The sequence below is a fragment of the Strongylocentrotus purpuratus genome, unplaced genomic scaffold, assembly GCF_000002235.5.
Source record: "Strongylocentrotus purpuratus isolate Spur 01 unplaced genomic scaffold, Spur_5.0 spur5_scaffold_4, whole genome shotgun sequence".
In the NCBI taxonomy this organism is placed as follows: Eukaryota; Metazoa; Echinodermata; class Echinoidea; order Camarodonta; family Strongylocentrotidae; genus Strongylocentrotus; species Strongylocentrotus purpuratus.
Window position 1 is genome coordinate 14,760,539 of NW_022145610.1, and position 22,532 is coordinate 14,783,070.

Consider the following 22,532-nt stretch of genomic DNA (forward strand, 5'->3'; position numbering starts at 1 on the left):
AGTAGATTCAGTGATCTGAACTTTAACATTTTGACTATCAAAATGTGTGTCAAAATTGTGCCACATGATTCTGTTTTCTTGACATCATCTTCAAACCACATCTGTATCAGATAGACCAAATGTATAAAGGAAGTTTACGTTCACTTCAGTTTAGATGTCAGTCTTCGTAACTACATTTAAAACCACATACACTCTCCATTTCTCTCTGTGGTATGTGTGGTCGAATAATTATGTAAATCATGTAATGTGGGAACGGGTACTTTGATAACAAGCCAACAGCCAATCTTTTAAGTGTCATCTTTAAATTTAGGACTACAGTTTAGATTTGGGAAGGACATTGTGTAACATGTGTTCAGAATCAAATTAAACCTTGGAGAAAAAAAAATTCAACACGTACAAAAATATAAGGTCTCTATCTCATAATAATTATTGTGACATTTATTGTATGACATTTCTTCGAAAATGTATTATAGTCTTCTCGTTAAGACGAAATTGACGATACATAAATATTAGGTCCTCCGACTTTTGCTCTGGACGGCTTTATTTCGTCAGAAATAGAGTGTTAGGTAGTGTAAACGGTTGTAGTTTAGATTTTTTAAAGTTAGTTTTAGATTTAGGGTTAGGGTATACTATAGCTTTTAGTTTAGTGTTGAATTTAGAAATTCGGCTTGTGTATTAATTGACCTCGGAGCAAATTTCGCAGAAGCATGTGTCGTACTAACAAAAGTTAATTAATTCGTATAAATAGTACCATGGTACGAATATACTTCTTAAAATGTCACTAGTCTTTGAAAAATGATTTTCCTTTTCCAAATGTTGATCATACCTCTTGAAACTTTCAGTGGTGTTGTTTGCCATTGTACATTCTAAGAAAAATGAATTAACAAAGTCGTATCCTTCCGCTGTGACTTTAAATGTCAGATATCGTTTAAAGTGTTTGAATTTCTTTTTGAATGATTCAAGGAGAACAAAACACAAAGACCGTAGCTTGAAAATCTTTTTTCGCTATCAGTTGAAAAATTATCTGTTCAGATCAAGATTACCAGTTAGAACAAGAAGAGAATTCTCGCTCTCTCTCTCTCTCTCTCTCTCTCTCCCCCTCTCTCTCTCTCTCTCTTCATTTCTTTGATTTGTGCGTTACGCTTACATACTCTCTCTCTAAAAAAAAAGTGAATTTTCACTTTTCACAGGGATCACTAATTGTTTAGGAGTGAATATCGATGGATTTTCGAGTGCTCTCTAAGAAGAAAAGAGTGAATGTTCAATCTATTTTCACTACATTTTCACTCTCCAGAGGAGTGCCGTCAGTGATCCCTCAGTTTTTTTTTTTAGAGAGTTAATCGGTGGACATGGGAAGTTTATCTAACATGAGGTACTTTTTTCTCCTGGTGCCTGATTTTATTTATTCATCTTGATGTCTCAAAAAAAATGTTTCATGGATATTTCGTAAGAGCCTTTAAAATAAAACTGACACCTCCATTCCATCCCACATACCGTTCTATGTAATTGATGAACGCATTCGGTAAACTGCTCCACTGATTAACATGTAGAAAATGGAGGAACTTGAAATGCGCTAATATGAATGTTTGCTGGTCTTTCATTGGAATTCACCCAAATCATCCGCTGATCTTTAACTTTTAGTTGTATTGACCCATTTTCGAATTAATGATTATTGGTTACTGACGAATCGTCGAACGTTTAATTGACCCGATTTGAAATGGATATTGATTTCGATACAAAACATCTAACGCCAATTTCAATTTATATTAGCAGTATCAGGGTCAACATTGAACTCGTGTACATAAAATGGTATACTGTCCCGCAATTTTGAAATAATATACAGGTAATACAAACACATACGAGGTAGGGGGGCTGCCTACCTCACATGCTAGTTGTGATGCTAAAGGGGTGTTGCAGTAGGTAAAAGGGCACCATGATAAAACTTGAAGGATTCCCTTTTTCGTTGATTGTCAGAGAACGTTGAAGCGAAAAAGGCACCCCCATAAGCAAGCTCGGTACTATCATTATTATCGCTTCCGGTCTCGCTTCAAAAAGCTCCTCATACAATATGTACTGACATATCCATTAAAGATTACAAGATCGAAACGAAATAATAATAATAATGGCCTATAATTTATTAAAAGGAGTATAATACAGGCATACACGATAGACCTATACCCTGGATAGGAGGAGACACTTGAAATAGAAGAAAGGGCCCTCATTAAAAATGTAGAAAGCAGTTGATCAAAATGGATGGGCGTGTGCGCATCAGGGATAGCCAAAGGGTAGAGCTGCCCCCGTTTTGAGAACCAAGGGAAAAGAAGAAAGGCGGCAATTTGAGGAAAGGAAAAAGTGGGTAGCTTGCGGCCTGAAAGTGAAACGGTGGATTTGAGGGTCTTGCAGGTAATTGATCATGTCGGAATAATGATGAGTTTGTCCAAAGCAAGAGATGAAATGTAACTGAATGGATGGAAAAGACTGAATAGACAAGAAAGATAAGGAGCAGGATGAGAAGGGGATGATCGAAGAGGCGGGGAAGGATGTTGAATAAGAAGGAGGAAGAGGAGTGTGGGATAATAATTAGCCGGAGGAGAAAGGAGGAAAATAAGAAAAGAGGAATTTTTGTTTATGATTATGAGGAGGAGGACTACAATGGGGATAAGAAGAAGAAGAAGAAGAAGAAGAAGAAGAAGAAGAAGAAGAAGAAGAAGAAGAAGAAGAAGAAGAAGAAGAAGAAGATGAAGAAGAAGGAGAAGCAGAAGCAAAAGGAGAAGAAGAAGTGAAAAGAAGAAGAAAAAAGAAAGAAAATTAATGACAAAAAAATTAAAGAAGGAATTTTAAGACGCCTGCATAGTCAGAATTCCAATTTTGGGGGGGGGGGGGGGAAGAAGGGGGAGGGGGAAGGGTGGGGGCGTGGTTCGCGAAGTGAGTTTTTTTACGATGGGGGTGGTTTGCAGGCACAATCCATTGCCAGTCGCTGTGCATAACAGTGTCTGCAAAATAAGACTATTATACTTATAGGCTCTGTTAGCCGAAACAGCCAGAAACTGACATAATATCTAGACTCTATAAGGCTTTAGGAATTCAGTGTCAAATTGGAGTCTCTGCTTGTGGACTAAGAATGAGGGGTGTAGGAGGGTCACAGCCTCCATCCATTGCGAGGCTTGTGGATTTGACATCCTGCTTCAATGGGAAAAAGACTAACTTGCACTCTTTAGTACATTATGATCAATATTTTGTTTAAAGGGTCAGACTGAACATGAGTTTAACAATATTGGAACCTCTCATAATGCAAGTGTGCATCATAATAGCCCGGCTAATCAAATACAAGGGGGGGGGGGGGGGAGTGAGATACCTTTATTGGGGCCTCCGAGCTTTAGGGTGTTAGTTCAAGCATGGACATACTCTGGGTCAAGCCAGGAAAAAGACCGTATACTTTTGAAGAGGCACTTAATTTTGATCGCCATCATGAAGAACTATCAATTATGCAAAGGCCTATAATCATCTTAATCCCGCAGAGGGCAGATTTATCTTATTATTTTTTTTCGCCATGTGATTGACTTTAAGGACGAAAAAAAAAAGGGAAAAAAAAGATGAAACAGTGAAAATCAAGGTCTTAATAGAGTAATGGAATATGATAATGAGCTACCCATACAAAATGCATCATCATCTTAATTTAACCAAGCTTTATTTTCAATGTATAACCTTAATCATCTTGATTGAACAGTTTTTTTTAACTCCATTTTTATCATGACATTTCGAAAAGAAGACCAAGGGTCCTTCAAAAAGATTATATGCATTAAAGGGGCACTTTTCTTTGATTGACACGCCTTTTATGTTCAGATGGCATTGTGCACAGCTAGCGTAGAGTACCCAAGAGGGACGTCATACAGGCCAAGTCGTCAAGGTTGCTGGTTCTCAACGATTTTGTGATAAACAATGGTGTGGTGATCACACCAGTCCCAATCATTGAATCCCCCCTGCTCAAGCCCGTTGCTTGAATGATTTCGCGGTGAACCTCATGTGCAGGCTCTGTGGTTTGGAACCGGTAACCTGGACGACGAGCGAATTCGTTCGGTACTCTTTATAGCAGCCTAGCTGCAACCAACCTTTTAGCTAATTTGACATTGATGAACAGTCCCTTTCGGAGCGCTATGAACCTGACACGATGCATCACAGACAAGAAATGTCATTCTCCCTGGTCATACCTGCCTTTGAAAAAATGTGGCAGTCAACATTTTCATAAGAATACTGAAGATGATAAGTTTTCAGAAGACGTCCCAACGTTATCTTAAACTATTCCAATGTGATTATATAGTGCAGTGGCTTATAGCTTCAGGGTACGAGAGGGGGCACATTATGGCACATGCCCCATAATCAAATGGCAAGCAAACAGAGAGGTGAGAGCAAGGGCAGAGATGAAGGAAATGGACGAAAGAATTTGAAATAATAATAAGGAGATAAATTGGCCGGAATAACGTCAACTTCATGAAAACAAAGTATCAGAAGCCGCTAATTGATGCTCAGACATATGTATTTTGGGTACGTATTTTGATGAGGAAATAACATTTCTGATATAATTATGTATAGCAAAGTGTCCCTTTCCTCACTCGCTCGCAAAATTTAGAAGCGGGTGGTTTCAGGCAGGTCCATGAATATCCCCATGATGATGTCTTCGTCATGATTCGTGCAATGCATCATGCATGGCTCCCGAATGTAGCCTCATTTTTGGGTACTTTTATATCAAAATTAGATTGACAAACGACTAAATATCTTCTTTTTTTTACCATCAATAAAAGTGCCGTAGGGGATAATGATTGTCGGGCAAGAGGAGTCAAAGCCCTCACGCTCTGTCCGTCTGTCTCTCTGCCTGTCTCTCTCTCTCTCTCTCTCTCTCTCTCTCTTCCCCCTCTCTCAGTATCCTCCTTTCTTTACTTATCTTATTTCCCTAATTTGGAATATTTTCTTTTTTGTGGACAGGGCGACCCCGTACGGCTCTAGTCCGTACCTATCTATACAAGCATCAGTTGAAGAGCCTGAATAAGATGCCATAGGAGAATAAGAAGAGAAAACAGAGGATGATGTATAGGACTGAGGAGGATTATAAGAAAAGGAGAAGGTCGACTGAAAGGAGGAGGGGAGAGAAAAAAAATTCGACGAAGAGCCTATAAAGATGAAAAAGAAAAAGAAACTAAATATAAAGAAAAACAGTGAAAAAAACAAAAAAGAATAGTAATATACGAAGAAACTAATAATACTCCCGGATAATACTAAGAAGAAGATGAAGAAGAAGAAGAAGAAGAAGAAGAAGAAGAAGAAGAAGAAGAAGAAGAAGAAGAAGAAGAAGAAGAAGAAGAAGAAGAAGAAGAAGAAGAAGAAGAAGAAGAAGAAGAAGAAGAACTTAAGAAGAAGAAGAAGAACTGAAGAAGAAGAACTTAAGAAGAAGAAGAAGAAGAAGAAGAAGAAGAAGAAGAAGAAGAGAAAAAAAATGGTTAAGGAAAAGCCATTAATTATTATAAGAGAAGAATAACGTTTGAGACGAGTTACTGTGTAGATGGAGAAAATGGAAATACAGGAATACAAATACAAAACAAGTTGAAAGAAAAATGGGATATTCTCAAAAGTATATAGAGATTCGAGGGACGTGCGAAACTTTTATGACTCATGATCGCGGTGCTACGACGAGTGGCCGTGGGAGGGCGCTACAGCAGTTAATTTGGAAAATAAAAATGGCGACTTCCACGACACTGAAAAACTGCACGGGGTTAAGATAAGGCTTCAGCTTCATCAACCGACTTCGTTGAAGGAATAATACAAGTTTGATACTATCTTTTGCACGACGTATCATTTTACACCTACTTGATATATTAGTGGATAGTGCCTTGTTGAACAAGGTATTATTAAAGGCTAATACAGTCAGTAAGTGACTCCTCCACGTAGACGTAGGCGTTGTCGCCAAAAAGGAGAAAACACCAGCGTAAACTACTAAACAGGACGAGACGCTAGCGGTGAAGAATGGGCGTGGAGAGCAGTGCACTCTCCGGCTGTACGCTGGAAGATCCATTGCCAGAATCTGCATCGGCGCAAGATTGGAAAATTCACCCTGCCAAGAGGCCAGATGGTTCCAGAGTATCTGTTTTTGTTCACAAATATGATGAGGAGAAATCAAGGCAGGACATTTATCAACATGCAGCAAATGTAATTTCATTATGATAATTATTAATATGATTCTCTATTTTTGTCCTCTCAGTCACTTCTCGCAGCTCAGTCACAATCACATCTCACCCTAGACCGAATTTTCCGTCTCTTTCGTTCGTTAGCCTCTTATTGGGGTAGGGTCGGCTCTCTCTTTAGAGACGGAAGCCGTTTATACACATGTCCTTGCTAACGCCACGGCCAGTTCTGGTCGTAGCGTTTTGCCCCCAAAATCCCACAAAATGTCATTTTACCTCGAGCATGTTATATTGTAAATTAGGCCTAGGCTATAATAAATCAGTTCCACTTACCAACTTGACTGAAATAATCAGTTTAATAGTCCCTTTTTAGGAAATTATGGGTCAAAATCGGAATCCATGTTGAAAAAGATTTTCAAAATGGATTTCGATTTTGACCCATAATTTCCTAAAAAGGGACTATTAAACTGATTATTTCAGTCAAGTTGGTAAGTGGAACTGATTTATTATAGCCTAGGCCTAATTTACAATATAACATGCTCGAGGTAAAATGACATTTTGTGGGATTTTGGGGGCAAAACGCTACGACCAGAACTGGCCGTGGCGTTAGCAAGGACATGTGTATAAACGGCTTCCGTCTCTAAAGAGAGAGCCGACCCTACCCCAATAAGAGGCTAACGAACGAAAGAGACGGAAAATTCGGTCTAATCTCACCCTAGACCGAATTTTTCGTCTCTTTCGTTCGTTAGCCTCTTATTCGTCTCTTTCGTTCGTTAGCCTAACGAACGAAAGAGACGAAAAATTCGGTCTAATCTCACCCTCACTCTCACTCTGATTCAATCTCAGTCTCACTTGATCTTGAATTTGTCTTTGGCAGTGTGGGGGACTTTAGTTTTTAGTGAATGGTTTTGCACATGAGCTGTTGCTGTGCTGTGATGCAATGGCATAAAACAGATGAGCACATTTTATGACAATACAACAGAGAATGTTAGACCCTAGACTAGAGTCTAGACTAATTCCTAATTAAATAATTAATATTTCAAATGCAAAAGTACTACTATAGATCTAGGTCTACAAACTAATTGAACTTTCTCAGTGTTCTCACAATCACAAATCCACTATTATTAGCAAATTGTTCATGTTAGTTCAACTTAAATAGACCAAGAAAATTGAGCAATATTTCCATCTTCCATGCATGATCTTCAGACTTCAGGAAAATGGATGATGGACCATGAACGTGAAGCCTTTTTTTGGAGCTATAATAATTCCATGCGATTCCTTGAATAGACTTTTCTTCTTCTTCTTCTTATGGAGTATCTGCCTTCTTCAATACCTAAGATTATACTGGGTTGTGCATGTGGATCACTACACCGGGGTTTTACTCTTATACTCTTATATACAATGTACGAACAGTGCAGTGGGTTCTTAAGAGGCAAAGGTGGTGACTCTCCTCTACACGGAGCCTCCATTTAACATTCTATCTGAGGGACATAGTGTTTTCTACTTAACATAGCCTGCATCTAGATTCTTTATGTTAACAAAAAAGGGAAAGAAACCTAAAAAAAAAACATGAAAAAAATGTACGTTACAAAATGTTGGGCATTTTTTAACTTCCATCTATTACATTCAAGGAAAGTTGGATAGTCAATATTGTTTGTTTTTTTCTCCTGATAAATGGAACTGAATAGTGTTGATGTGTCTACTTAGATTTACTCTCGGAACAATCGGTAGACCAACTGGGCTTGGGGCCTTCATTATTTGGGTAGAGCAATTTCATTTTATATGCCTGTTATATTTGCCCATACAGCAACTCAAGGTCCTGCGACACCCGACGATCCTCAAGTTCTTCGCATCCTGCAACAACGTTGACAGCACCTACTTGGTGACGGAGCAGGTCAAACCGTTGGAGCTGGTTATTGAGATGTTGAGTCCGGAGGAGATCTGCGCTGGGATGTACAATATCATTGAGGCTCTCGGTTTCCTTCATGATAGGGTAAGCGTTGTTAAGGAAAGATGATTTTTGTTTAAAGCCCCACTGCACTACTTATAGCTACCTGCACCCTCTATATAGCAAACAATGCCTAATTGGTGACCATTGGTCCCCCATGGTCCCCTTTTTATGCCTCCGTCACGAAGTAGCCGGAGGCATTATGTTTTCGGGTTGTCCGTCCGTCCGTACGTACGTCTGTACGTCTGTACGTACGTACGTCCCGTTCTTGTGATCGCGTTATCTGAAGAACCGATTGATGGATTCCTGCCAAACTTTGGTCATGTATGTATCTTGCAGAGCCGATGAACTGATCAGATTTTGGGGTCACGAGGTCAAAGGTCACAGGGCTCATTAGGTATGCAAAAACAGCTCGTGATCGCGTTATCTGAAGAACCGATTGATGGATTCCTGCCAAACTTTGGTCATGTATGTATCTTGCAGAGCCAATGAACTGATTAGATTTTGGGGTCATGAGGTTAAAGGTCAAAGGTCACAGGGCTCATTATGTATGCATAAACAGCTTGTGATCGCATTATCTCAAGAACCGATTGATGGATTGCTGCCAAACTTAGGTCATGTATGTTACTTGCAGAGCCGATGAACTGATTAGATTTAGTGGTCATGAGGTCAAGGGTCAAAGGCCACAGCACACATTATGTATGCAATAACAGCTTGTGATCGCGTTATCTCAAGAACCGATTGATGGATTCCTGCCAAAATTAGGTCATGTATGTTACTTGCAGAGCCAATGAACTGAGTAGATTCTTGGTTCATAAGGTCAAAGGTCAAAGATCATGGGCTCATTATGTATGCAAAAATAGCTTGTGAACACATTCTCATTAGAACTGACAGATGGATTACTATTTAACTCAGGACATCTTGCAGAGCCAATGAACTGAGTAGATTTTAGGGTCATGAGGTCAAAGATCAAAGGGTCATATATGTATATGAGAAATTGCTTGTAATCACGATATTCTGAGAACCTGTCAACGGATTACAATTGAACTTGAATCCGAAAAATTTCTTCTGTTTTGGTTTGTAAAATTGCTCTATGACGGAGGCATCATTTTCGACTGCACGCAGTCGAATTCCATCTAGTTCTTATTTTAATTGAGAGCTGATTTGATGAGATAACCACCTGTCAGTGACCATGCAGTGAGGTCTAATCACTCCTGGCAAAACTAGTGCAGATGGGCTTTAATGACATTTTCAGCTCACACTTCCAAAACACTTAAATTCAGTTACATGATCAGACAATAAAGGATCAGCTGTTGGAAGTTGTGATGCATAAAAAATGTAAAAAGTACATTGAAACAGCAGAGAAACAGAAAGGAGAGAGATAGATGGGGCAGAGTGAGGGCTGATGAAAGTTTTACTTAGATCCCAGCAGGCAGCAGGGAATATAATACTTGAGGTACTTGAGGTAGATGCCAATGCCAATCACTAGAACAAACTGTTGCTATTGCTCAACTGTTGTTGTTTTTTTTGGGGGGGGGGGTGGGGGAGGGGAGGAGGTTGTTGGATTTTGAAGATGAGAAATTAGCTAATGTCCTAATTTTCAAAATTGATTACTGTCTAGTTAATACTTGAAAATTGAAATTACATTCAGGGCTCTACTTTTCTGGTCTTGTGTGAGTATTAGTGCTCTGTGTAAATCTCAGGATCTGAGGTAAAAATTGGTGCTCCATATGAATGGGAAAACCATTACATTTCATTTTATGTGAAATTTATCATTTTTTTTTTATTTCAGGGAGGAGTATCCCATAACAACGTGTGTATGTCATCCATCTATGTGAGCTGCACAGATGGTGGATGGAGATTAGGAGGCATGGAGCATCTATGCAAATTTGAAGATGCAACATTACAGGTAAATGGATCTTTGCCATTATATACTGTGTATTAGCTTAATACTTGTATATGAACGTATGAAGGTCTTTCGTGAGTTGATTGGAAAGTTGTGTATTCAAGAGGTTTAGAGTTCACTATTAAGTGGCAATTTCCAATGCTTCATGACAAAATAGCAACCACATGTACATGTGATGGTCTTTAATCTTTATTAAACACAAAACATATTGTATGATCATGAAAGACTTACATGAGTTGCTTGGATAGTTTTGTATTCAAGAGGTTTAGAGTTCACCATTAAGTGACAATTTCCTGTACTTCATGATAGCAAATAGCAACCACAGGTACATGTGATGGTCTTTAATCTTTATTAAACACAAAACATATCGTATCATCATGAAGGACTTTTATGGGTTGCTTGGAAAGTTGCGTATTCAAGATGTTTAGAGTTCACCATTAAGTGGTAATTTCCTGTGCTTGATGGTCTTTTAATCTTTTAACACAGAACATGAAATATGCAAGAACAGGTAGTTTGTGATATCAATCTCCAGAAGAAAATGATTGATTTTGTCATCAATAACATCTGTCTCGCATAGTATGTCCACTAAAAATCATTTTACAGTGTTTTAATAGCCATCTGTCACCTAGGCGATGCTTGTTTACATTCTTTTGTCAATATGAGGTGCTATAATTAGTTTTTATACATGTCAGTCCTTGATCCTGCAGCTACATGTACATACATGTATTGTATATACGTCTTGACAGGAATGATATGTTGCTGCAATATTCCTTTGAATCGAGGCAATATCTGTACTGTTCTGTAAAGTTTGATGGAACTACTTAAATATGAAATTCTTTGCTTAAACAATTACAATGAGATATGTCATTTACCTTTGACAGACATTCAGGGTCATGAATTTAAGGTATAAAAGTAATGTGATTGTATTGCCCAAATGTATTTGTTGTTGTTTTTCTCTTTTTTTCCTACACAACACGCGTAGAAAATGTAGGTTGGGGTTATTTGTCTTACTAGAGATTTCTGTTTTCACTTTATGTGTCTTTTTCTTCTTCGGGGAATTTCCTTTTTCATTGTTGTGGATTGTGAAATCAATTCAAATAAAATCCTATCACAAACAATTTAACAAACCATTCAAATGAAAGGATGTTATTTAGGATATGCTGATTTTTCTGGTTAGCTCAAAACCTTTTATACAGAATATATATCAAAATGTGATATGTGCTATACAAAACCTGTCAATTATTATGATTATTACACATTTATCATTGTTCTTTTCTTTTGGTAGTTTTTAAACCAGAGCAGACCACTGAGGAACTCTCAAGCCATTCCTCCCGAGGAGAAACAAGAAGGATTGAAGACGTCCATTGGTCCTAGTATGGGTCACGCTAGAGATGCCTTTGGGTTCGGTGCACTGGCCCTGACCCTACTGGAATACCTTGGTGATCTAGGTAATTATCAACACTTTACTTGCTTTCCTCGCCTCTCTCCATGATTGCTTGTCTGCCGCACATGCATATTTGCACAAAACAATAGGCACGTCAATTGAGGGAATTATTGCACAACAAAATGGCTTTGCCAAATTACCTATGTCAGTCTTGAACTTCACTATACATTTCTGATGTGATAATTTGCTGTTTTAAATCTGAATGCCTTTATTCATAATCTAAATGGTAGAGGTGTTGTAGTCTAGTGGATAAGTCGTCGGATTGTGGATCACAGGGTCCATGGTTTGAGTCCCGTCATGGCACTAATGTCCTTTGGCAAGATATTAATCTACATTAGCCACTCTCCACCCAGGTGTTAAATGGGTACTGGTAGGAAGGAATTCTTTGAATGCTGTGAGCACCGAAATCGGCTGCCTAGCAGAGCTGCGGTAATCGTTGAAGCGCCTTAAACACCATGCATGATAGATATGTGCGCTACATAAATATCCAATATTCTTATTATTATTAAATGTACATTATGCACCAACTTATTTTTCTCTTTCTTTTTTTCATTCGTTAACAGGAAGTATAAGTTCATCTTTTTCTGCAAATATTGAAGAGCAGTTTCTGAATCCAGATCCAAAGTTTAGACCAAAGCTGAAGACCCTCCTCCCAGATGAAATCTTCAAGTAAGAACTCATTCATGCTTCATAATGCCCCCACCCATGGTTCTTAGCAGAGAGTGCAACAGAAAGAGAAGGAAGATATAAGAGAGAAGAGAGGGAGGGAGAGGGAGATGAAGAGGGAGAGAGAGAGAAAGAAAGACAGACAGAGAGAGAGAGGGGGGGGGGGGAGAGAGGAGAAAACGGCCATCTTTTAAAACACTATTATTTTCAACATTCTTTCAAAGCAATTTGCTCTTGAGGTTTTCCTTTCATGCTATGATATGGAGCCAGAATAGATAATAAGTAAGAGTAGCAGATAAATGAAATTCCAAAGTTACAAGAAAGAACCTGCAACAGAAATATATTCAAGAGAGATATGAGAGATAGGACTGATGAGAGAGAAGGTGAAAGAGACAAAGAGAAAACATGCGTGTGGGTGTATGAACATGAGATGGCAGTATTGGTGTCTAGCCCTTATGAAAGAAGGAGGAAAGAAAAGAAAGGTTAAACAGATTACCGAAGTGTGACGTCATACTGGCCAAGTTGTCAAGGTTGCTGGTTCCAAACAATTTTGTGTTAAACAATGGTGTGGTGATCACACCAGCTCCAAACATTGAATTCGCCAAATGAACCTTATGTGCAGGCTTTGTTGTTTAGAACCAGTAACCAGGACGACGAGCGAGTGTAACGTTAGCACTTCGGTACTCTATGTATTGTTAAAAAACGTTACACCCTTTTTTCTCTTTATTTTTGCCTCCAGGAATGACTTTCTCGACATCATGAGCTTCCTGCACAAGTTGGTCTTGAAGAGCGAGGTCGAGAAGACGGTCTTCTTTGAAGGCTTGGCCCTCACCTCTACCGCCTCCCTGCCCAGCTGGTCGCCTCCAGGCTTCTCACCCCGATCATGAACAGCTTCGTCATGGCCGAACCCGTCGCAGTCAACATGCTCTTTCCTCATCTACTTACACCACGCAGGGGTAAGGTCCTAGGGATTAACTTGTTTGCCGGGGAGTAATTGCCCATATTTTGGCTCAGTAACTTTTGATTAAGAGCTCTAGAAAATGATGATGATGATGATGATGATGATGATGATGATGACGATAATGATGATGATGATGATGATGGTGATGATAATGATGAGGCTGGTGATGATGATGATGATGATGTTGATGATGACGATAATGATAATAGTACTAATGATAATAATAATAATGATGATGATGATGACAATGATAATGATGAGGATGATGATGATGATGATGATGATGATGATGATGATGATGATGATGATGATGATGGTTATAGTAGTAATAATAAGAATAATAATGATGATGATAACTACAGCACTATTTCTTATAAAGTGCTTTACAGTTCCAGCAACTGAGAACTGACCAAAGTGCTTATACAGCACTATCACTCCGCTCACTGGATTCTGTTATCTTGCATTTTACAGTGCACACAATCTCAAAGATTGATAGATAATAACTTGGGTAGAGAGAGAGAGAGAGAGAGAGGCAGAGTGAGAGAGAGAGGGAGAGAGACAGACAGACAGACAGAGGGAGAGACAGGGAGAGACACAGAGAGAGAGACAGGGAGCAAAAGAGAGAAAGAGAGAGAGAGAGAGAGCATGCATATAAATCCATTATCTGTTAGTATTAGGAATAAGCCAAGGGTCAAGCCCCTAATCATTTGATTAAAAGGTCAATAGGATGACCTAATTTGGTAAAGCGCCACTGTGTGTTGTATACTGAGAGAAATTCACAGTACTCTATAGACAGTTTAATGGATATAAAGTTGGATACCCTCTTTATCTACTTGTAAGCTCTAAAGGTTTTTAAGTGTACCAATCACCCAAAACAAAAATATTAGGTTTGTATGTTAGTAGTTTCATGAAATATGGCCCGCACTGAACCCAAGTCTGATTTAGGTTCTGTGTGCGTAGTTTTGTGTTATCCATTATTTTCTTCATACTCTTTTTAAGGATTGGGTATCTTTGTTTCTTTCAATCTAGCTGTACACAAATTTGTTTTTAGGAGATGGGTACACTCATGTTCCCAAGTCATGGGAGCACATTTAGATAACATTTTCATAGGTGCCCAAGCTGTGCTTTAGTATTGCCTTTGGTCCAACTGTGTACCAAGTAAATGCCTAGTTGCACTGGTAAATGTCAATTTTATAATGATTTTCCCGTAGAACATGTTTTTGTATTCAGAGGCTTTATGTTTTATTTGATTTCTTACCCCATTTACAGCAGGACAAAATAATGTTTTAACCCTTAGAGTGCCACAAAGTTTTCAAATGTGCATCATGACTTTAAAGATACTCTGTATCAATTCACATGATGATAAGGTCCAATAATTATAAACACAAAGGTTTTGCATTGTTCACTTAATCAATCACAATTCAATGCATTTGGGTGTTTGGTTGGTTTCTGACTGCTAAGAAAAGCAACCAGGGGACCGACGGCTTTACGTTCTCTCCGAGGGACTTGGTAATGAAGATTAATACCTTACCAAAGGGCCCTAACACATCCTGGGTTTCGAACATGAGACCTCCCGTTTATAAAACCACTGCTCTACTACTGAGCCACTGCGCCTCCTCTAATTCAAAATCACCCATTTTTAATTTTAAACGGAACAACAAATTTTATTTATCTTGTGTTTCAGAGTCCAAGAAGAATCCAGAGTTCCTGCCCGGTCGTATCAATCCCATACTGCCCCTGGATATGTTTCAGCGTCACATGATCCCCATCATTGCTCAGGTCTTCCCGTCGAGGGAGATGCACATCCGTAGCCTCCTTCTTATGTATTTTCCCGGTTTTGTGGACCTCTTTGACGAAGGAACTCTGAAAAGGACCATACTACCTCAGGTAACAGGGTGATGATCATTATGATGATGATGGTGGTGATGAAAATAATTATGTTGGTGATGATGATAATGATATAATGAAATAAAGATAAGGATGATGATGATGGCGATGGTGATGATGATATAATGAAATAAAGATAATGATGATTATGATGATGACGATTATGATAATTATGATAATAATATTGATGGTGATGATGATGATAATAATTATAATAACAATATAGCAGATACTGTTAAGCACAACAGGTCAACCACCCACAAGGATTTGTGCCTGCAAACGAGGTGAACTTTTTGTTTTATTGAAGATAAAAGTCAATGACATACGGTAGCATATTTACAATAATAACATATCAATAAAGTTCAAACGAGGTAGACTTACCTCATGATACATAAAGCTGCTGTCCTATGGTTATAAGGGACTGAACTTCTACCTGATTGACTGAAATCACAATCAAACAAGACCTAAATTGTATGAAACAATACATGCACTCTTTTGCAAATAATGTTCAGTGGTGTGAAGTTTTTCTACACGGAAGTACATTATATACGGTAATATAGTAAATTTTGTGACCACTCCATAGACACCAGTTCTTGTGTGCATTTCATCAGGAATAATAAAATCAACATTGTTGTTGTAGTTGTTTTAGTTTATAGGCGTTTGTCATTCAGAAGTGAATATTTATGCCTCTTCTCTTCAGATTTGTATTCCTTACTTTTTTAATGTATAGATTTGGATAAATTGGATTTTAAAAAGTTTTTAAAAAAATGAAAAAAAATGGCAGTGTTAATTCCACACTCTAGTCAATAACATGTATACACTATACTGTTGTGGTTAGCAATGCCCTAGCCCTTTGACCTCTCCTTCTCCTCTCTAGCTTCTCTTGGGTTTGAAGGACCATCACACCAATCTCGTAGCAGACAGTCTGCGTGCCTTGGCTGAACTCGTCCATCTCTTGGGGCCAGAGGTCGTTGTCGGGGGAGAACGGGGCAAATTTTTTGTCGAAGGTCGTCCCAAGGTATGTGTTGCTTAAGTGAAGTATTTATCAGTGTTTGGTATCTATATAGCTAGTTTAACCGTACTATGAAAGTTTCTTGTGCCAAAATGTTTTTCTGGGACAAAATTTTAATTGTTAAAGCCCCACTGCACTACTTCTGGCTACTTGCGCCCTGTATATGGCAAACAATGCCTAATTGGTGCCTTTTGGTCCCCCATGATCTTCTTTTTCTTATGTTTATTGAGAGCTGATTTGATGAAATAACCTCCTGTCAGTGACCTTGCAGGGTGGTCTAATCCCCCCTGGCCAAACTAGTACAGACGGGCTTTAAGATAGAGTTGAGTACATGTCCTTTTGGAAGAACCTGTATGAAGCAATTGGGGACGGTTTATTATGTAGTACAGTTGATTTAATGTATTTTTAGGTCTTGGTGTGATAAGAATGAAAAGAAATTAACTCAATCTTGTTGAAAATCATATGGACCACACACACAATAAGGTATATAGGACTACACATACATGATCGAGGCATGAAAGTTTGGTTTAAACTTTTCAACTACTGTCAAATTTTCAAATGTAAGGTCATTTGAAAAGCAATCGTTTTCAGCAGATATTTCTACTGTTAGAGTCTTCCAAACTGACAAACAAAGAATGAGAAAAGCTCTCAAAATATTTTCCTTTTCATCTGAACTTGACGTTCTTTAAAAAAATACTTTGTAAATCTAAACAGGGAAAGACAGAAAGAAACAACACTTCGTTCCCATTGTTTGACTCCATTGTCTGACTTTTGAAAATAACTTACTTGACTTTTAAAAACGACTTGCTTGATAGCAAATCTTTCATTGTTCACTCATCCTGACTGAAATGCACCCTGGTATGTGTTTCATTATCAGTTTCCAACCAAACCAAGCAATACCAAAGAGATGCTCAACATTCCTAAGCTAACGGCGGTGAGTGGCGTTATCACCCTCCCCGGGATGGCCCCCAACCCCTCCTCTCCCACCGGATCCTACCCCACCAAGGGGGGCGGAGCGTTGGTAGGCAAGCTGGAGCTGGAAGAGGAGACATCCTCCGAGACGGGCGTGGCCGTGGGAGAGGATGCGATGGTTTCTGCGTCGAGGAAAGCGGAGAGGGAGAAGAGGAGAGAGGAGATGAGGATAAAGAATGAACAGAGGAGGAGAGAGAGGGAGGAGAAGAGAAAGATGATGGAAAGCAAAGCCAAAGGTAAGGTTTCACTGTTGTTTTTGTTGGGGGGGGGGGGAGGGGGTGGTTGTAGTTTTCTTTGTTGCATCCAAGAATGAACCCAAAGCATTCAAAGATGTGAAGGTTGTAAATATGCAGTGACATAGTCATTAACCTTGCCAATACCTTTGTCACATTCATAGGGGATCATTTTACCACTGGTATTATTGTTTAGTTCCATGTTCATCATTTGCATTCCAAGCTACATAGAATGTTTTCATTGAATAAATATGGAAATAATTTATTTGTAGGACAAAACAACTCTCCTATTCCCGATTTGATATTCATTAGAGTTTTGCAATTCTGTTCCCTCATTATTCTGGTTGTATCAAGCTAACTCTATACCATGTTAGACACCACTTTTAATCATTTGGTTATTTATACCAGCTTTCATTCTGTGACAGTTGATCTTTTTGCTGCATACAATGTAGGGGCTGGTTTATGTGTTCCGATAAAAATTTAAAAAACAGGTGATATATGTTTAATAATGCTTTTCATCTGTTCGATTTCCACATCACTTATAGCTCCACTGTCTCCAGATAAGGAACAGCTCAGTAGTCTTTCCCATCGTCTGTCACCAGAGGGCAGCATTGACAATGGTTCGTTTCCTCTTGGAGTGGATCCCTCGACAGCATCCCCAACAGACTTTCCAGCGGCAGATCCTGATGAAGCACTTGAGAGCGAGGAATTGACAAGAAAGAGCCCAACGCAAGATGGGACAGAAACCGATGAGGATTGGTCGGACTGGGAGGATGCAGATGCACCCGGACAGAATCAGCCAATCAGAAGCCCCGTTAGAACAGCTGCCGAGTCATCACCACCAAAGACCCTCATCTCATCGCTCAAAGGGACTGGCAAACCCCTGAAACTCAAAGACATGGTGCCTCCTAAAAAGGAAACTCCTGTGCCAAAGACTGCCAATACAGCAAAACCTAAAGACTCTAAAACGACCAAAGCAGCAGCAACACGAAGTGCGCCCCTATCAACAACGAAATGGAAAAAAGGAACTTTTGATCCGAATCAAGACTTTGGTATCTATGATATACCTGAAGTTAAGCTCAAGTCGAAGCCAAACCCCGAGGATGATCTCTTTGCAGAGATGGAGCCTAAACTTAGTTTCTCTTCAAAGACTACTTTAGAAGGCTCAGCAAAGACAGCAGAAAAGAAAGACTCACCCAAAGATGACCAAACTCATTCTGCTGGAGCATTGTCCTTTGCTGTGGCCAATGATGGTGACGAGGTAATACTTTCAATCTTAACCAATAATAATTTGTTTAACTTAAAAATCATAGACAATGTCTCTCGAGGGTTTAGATTAGGCATAGTTATGGTCTGTCTATAGCTAGTGACAAAAAAATTCTGAAACAAATTATTTTTCAAAAATGTGGACTTCAGTTTATCTATTGTGTGAAACAATTAATACATTAGAGTAATCTGTCCATTTTGATGCCGAAGGTCGTGCCAGCATTATTTATAGGATTGTCCATCCATTTGTCTGCTTAATCTGAGGCTGTCTTATTTTCATTATGACAGGATGCCGAAGGATGGGGTGATGATGACTGGGGGATTGATGTAGATGACCAATGACCACCGGTGCCCCAGCTGTCGGGCCAGTATGTTGATGACCAATGCCATGTAGTGAAGCATCGATGTAGATGACCCATAGCCACCGGTGCTCCAAGAATAAAGTAGTCAAGCCAGCATGTTGATGACCAACGATCACCAGAAATGAAATAGCCAGGCGTTTATGTCGATTAACCAATGACCATGAACACTGAAGGACATTCACCTGACATTCAATCAAAAGGTTGAGGGTTCAAATCCCAGCCTGGTACTGATGTCCTTGGGTGTGACATTAATTCATGTATGCCTTTCTCCACCCAGGCTGCTCTACTATGACCGGGGTACATGTAATAATGTTGGAGCATTAGGAGTGTCACTGATTTGAGCTCTATAAATGAATGCAATATTGGTATTATTCATTCAGGCCTCGACACAAAGAGGTGACTGGGACACATGGGTGCTCAAAATCCAAGTCCGGAGCCCCCAAATTTTTTGAAAAGTGGGCGTGTACGTACGTAGACACCCTAAAAAGTGCATACCGGACCCCCTTCCAAAAAAAGTTTTTTTGGAACCCTGCTTTATTCCATGTAGTGAGACTAGACATAGATCACCAGTAGTGTAGGAGTCAGGCATCGATTATGATGTTCAGTGGCCATCGAGAAGTATCCAGAAGCTAAATCACACTACTAGTTTATATATTAATTTGTAATTAGATCCATGTGCAATTACCCGTTTCATTGTACAAACTTATATACATGTATGGTGGAATCATTTTTTTTTAGTAGCCATTGTTGATACACAGAGAAACCAATAAGTTTAGCTCCCCAATTGGATAATATTTACATTTTTTTAAATATCATATATAATCCTATTGTAATCTACATCAAAATGCCATCATTGCCAGATAGTAAAGTTGCAGGGTTCGATTCATTCATTTACATCTACCGTATGTAAAAATCGATCGACAGGGTTCGAGGTTGATACTGAAGTAACACATACATTTAGCAACAACAAAAATTTTCATCTTGAATTTTGGTAGACTAAAATTTATTACTTTTTTCATAGATATATTTAACTCTTTATATGCCCCCAAAACAGTGTCCCTGTGCCACATTGTTTATCATTAGATCGATATACCAAAGGCTACAAGATTATTCATCTGTTTCCAGTGCAAGATTTATGTACAGGTGTTAAAGGGTTAAATGATTGTATAGCACAAAGCAATCCTTCGGTCAATTGGTACCCATTTTTGTGCAAACTTGCACATGTGTCAAAGAAGCGACAGTGCAAATAGGTGAGAAGGCAACCAAAAAGTGTTAATGAAGTAACCTTTTATGGCTCATTCGTGAAGTACAATACCTGTCACTTAGTATTAGGTACACCAATGGTGAAAAGGAAAGAAGTCTCCTGTGTGTTGCAAGCAAGAGAATACCTTTGTTGTGTTCCCAGATATCATGATGGAGATGTAGGAAGACTAAAAAACTTATTCCTGGCATTTCACATCACTATATGCCATGTTTTTTAATTACTTGATACTAATACATGTACAGAGAAAGCTTTAATTTTTGGTGTTGGGGAAATTCACTACTTTCAATGTTTGAAAAATTCTGGTAATCATGAATAGTAGAAAAGTGTGGTTTAACAAAGACTTGCTAAGAACTATCAAATATGAACTACATGTCATTTTTATTTTCATAATACAGTATATTAATGTGTGTTTTTGTCAATGCAATCAAGTATTTTGTTGCCTTCAAGTTATGCTTCCCCATTATTTATATATACTTGTTGATGTAGGTTGTAAGTGTATGTCCAAACATTCTGTACAAAGTCTGCAGATTTTTTATAATTGTATCAACAGGTTGGTGTACATAAAAATGGCTGTGGCAATAATGGAACAACACTTTAGAAACATTAGTATTAAGCGATATATAAATTTTCTATTATTAATTATTATTAACACAACTCCAATGAAAGGAACAACAACAACATCTCCTGTACAAAATATAAAATTTAGTGGTTATTTGTAAAGCTGTATAATTTCATGCTAAGGAGTCTCATAATCATGGAGTATCATAATCAAAATGCTGCAACTTTGAAGTGTTTTTGGACAATTATTTTATTTTCAATCATGATAAATAGGTTTATTTTTTTTCAACATCATTTGTTAATTTCTGAGCTATTAGCTGGTACAGTGTGAACTCGGTATAAAAATCTCTGATATAACGAGGTATCTGTTATAAGAAGGTGATTTTAATGGTCAAATCTCTTTTATTTTAGGTAATTTCCACTGTATACATTTGTAATTTTCAATGTGATAATATTGATATAATATAAATTTCACATTCGATTCTGTGAAAGTTTATTAAAAGACAGTCAGACTTCGATTCAAAAATATGTACATGTATTGCAACCATCATTCAACCTAAGCTTTAAATACAGAAAATATTATATTGATGAAATTAGGTCAATGGAACTTTAATTCTAGCAAATTTCTGTTTCTTACTTTGTATTGTCAATTGTGTATATAAGAAGGAAATAATGTTTTTAAAAGACATTATCATGTTAAAGTAAAGTAAAGATGTTGTGTATATTGGCTCCAGAATATATACTTCGCCGTTTTTTCTTTCTTTTCCCTTTATATCCTCTTCTATGATAATGCAGGCACATGTTACAATTTTTGTAAATAACAGATGAATAGATGAATATTATATTAAAGGCATTTCCAAATGAAGATTTGTGGGACGTTTTTTGTTTATTTAATTGCAAGGTTTCTTGTGTTTTTCTAAAAAATAATCAAATAATTTGCCACCAAAATTGTTCTATATCTTGCTTCCTTTCTTCAACAAGAGACAAATCAGGACTCCCCCCCCCCCCCCCCCCCTTGAAGCATTTCTTTTTTAAAGCATTTATTTTGTACAGAATTTTTTTTTTAAATCCACAACCAATTTATATCACAGAGAAAAAAACTCTTACAGTGACTAATATGGGGCACTGTGGAGAAGAAATGTTTTGCACACACACATAAATGATATCCGTGTACAAAACATATAGAGAGTGACATCTAAATGAAATCAGCATTTGGTTTTTGCTTCGAGGTTCACACATTTTTCTTCTTTTCCATAGATCACTGAATCTCTCTTAGACTTCTTTGCCACATCTTTCATTCTTTTTCAATCCATGCTCCATTCTTACATGTACACTCATACACCTTACTGTAAAACTAGAGGCCATATTCAATTCAGTATGTGGATTAAGCCAGTATTTTGCATGAGCCTAAAAGTAAATAACTATCATACTTGTATTTCTGACATGAATGAATTCAACACCGACCCAGGAACCTACAAATTTTGTAAATGGTTCAGTTTCGGCAAGATTCATGCTGCAAAATAGATATCCAGCCCTTTTAATAATTGTATTAGTATATAAAAGCAGAAAAAGAATGCAAAAGGTTTGAAATAAATTGGACATATACATGTATGTATTAAAAGAAATATGACATCATTAAATCTATGCGATTCTCACATTTGCAACTTGTTCAAATTTGCCAAATCCCTTGGGCCACTACTCAAAACAAATCATACAGTGTAGGGCCTCTAAACAGAATACATACTTCCCTGGGTCGGACATACATGTATTGAAAAATTTATATTTTAGTCTTTTTGTGTGTAGGAACAAATTCTAAATTTAGTTTCGTAAAATGGTAATAACTTTTAAAAATTCATAACTTTCTTGTCGTTTGTCCAATT

The 22,532-nt window shown here is 38.1% G+C and overlaps 1 protein-coding gene across 1 annotated transcript; it reads left to right on the forward strand.

The window, feature by feature from the left end:
- The first annotated feature begins 5,700 nt into the window (after positions 1 to 5,700).
- LOC592288 (protein-associating with the carboxyl-terminal domain of ezrin) lies at positions 5,701 to 21,515 on the forward strand. The gene is given in 12 exon segments (XM_030997588.1): positions 5,701 to 6,198; positions 7,981 to 8,166; positions 9,914 to 10,030; positions 11,313 to 11,475; positions 12,035 to 12,140; positions 12,877 to 12,959; positions 12,962 to 13,093; positions 14,783 to 14,985; positions 15,863 to 16,003; positions 16,875 to 17,205; positions 17,748 to 18,463; positions 18,757 to 21,515. Coding segments are annotated over 12 exon segments (2,415 nt in total). The 5' UTR covers positions 5,701 to 6,015; the 3' UTR covers positions 18,811 to 21,515.
- The last annotated feature ends 1,017 nt before the right edge of the window (positions 21,516 to 22,532 follow it).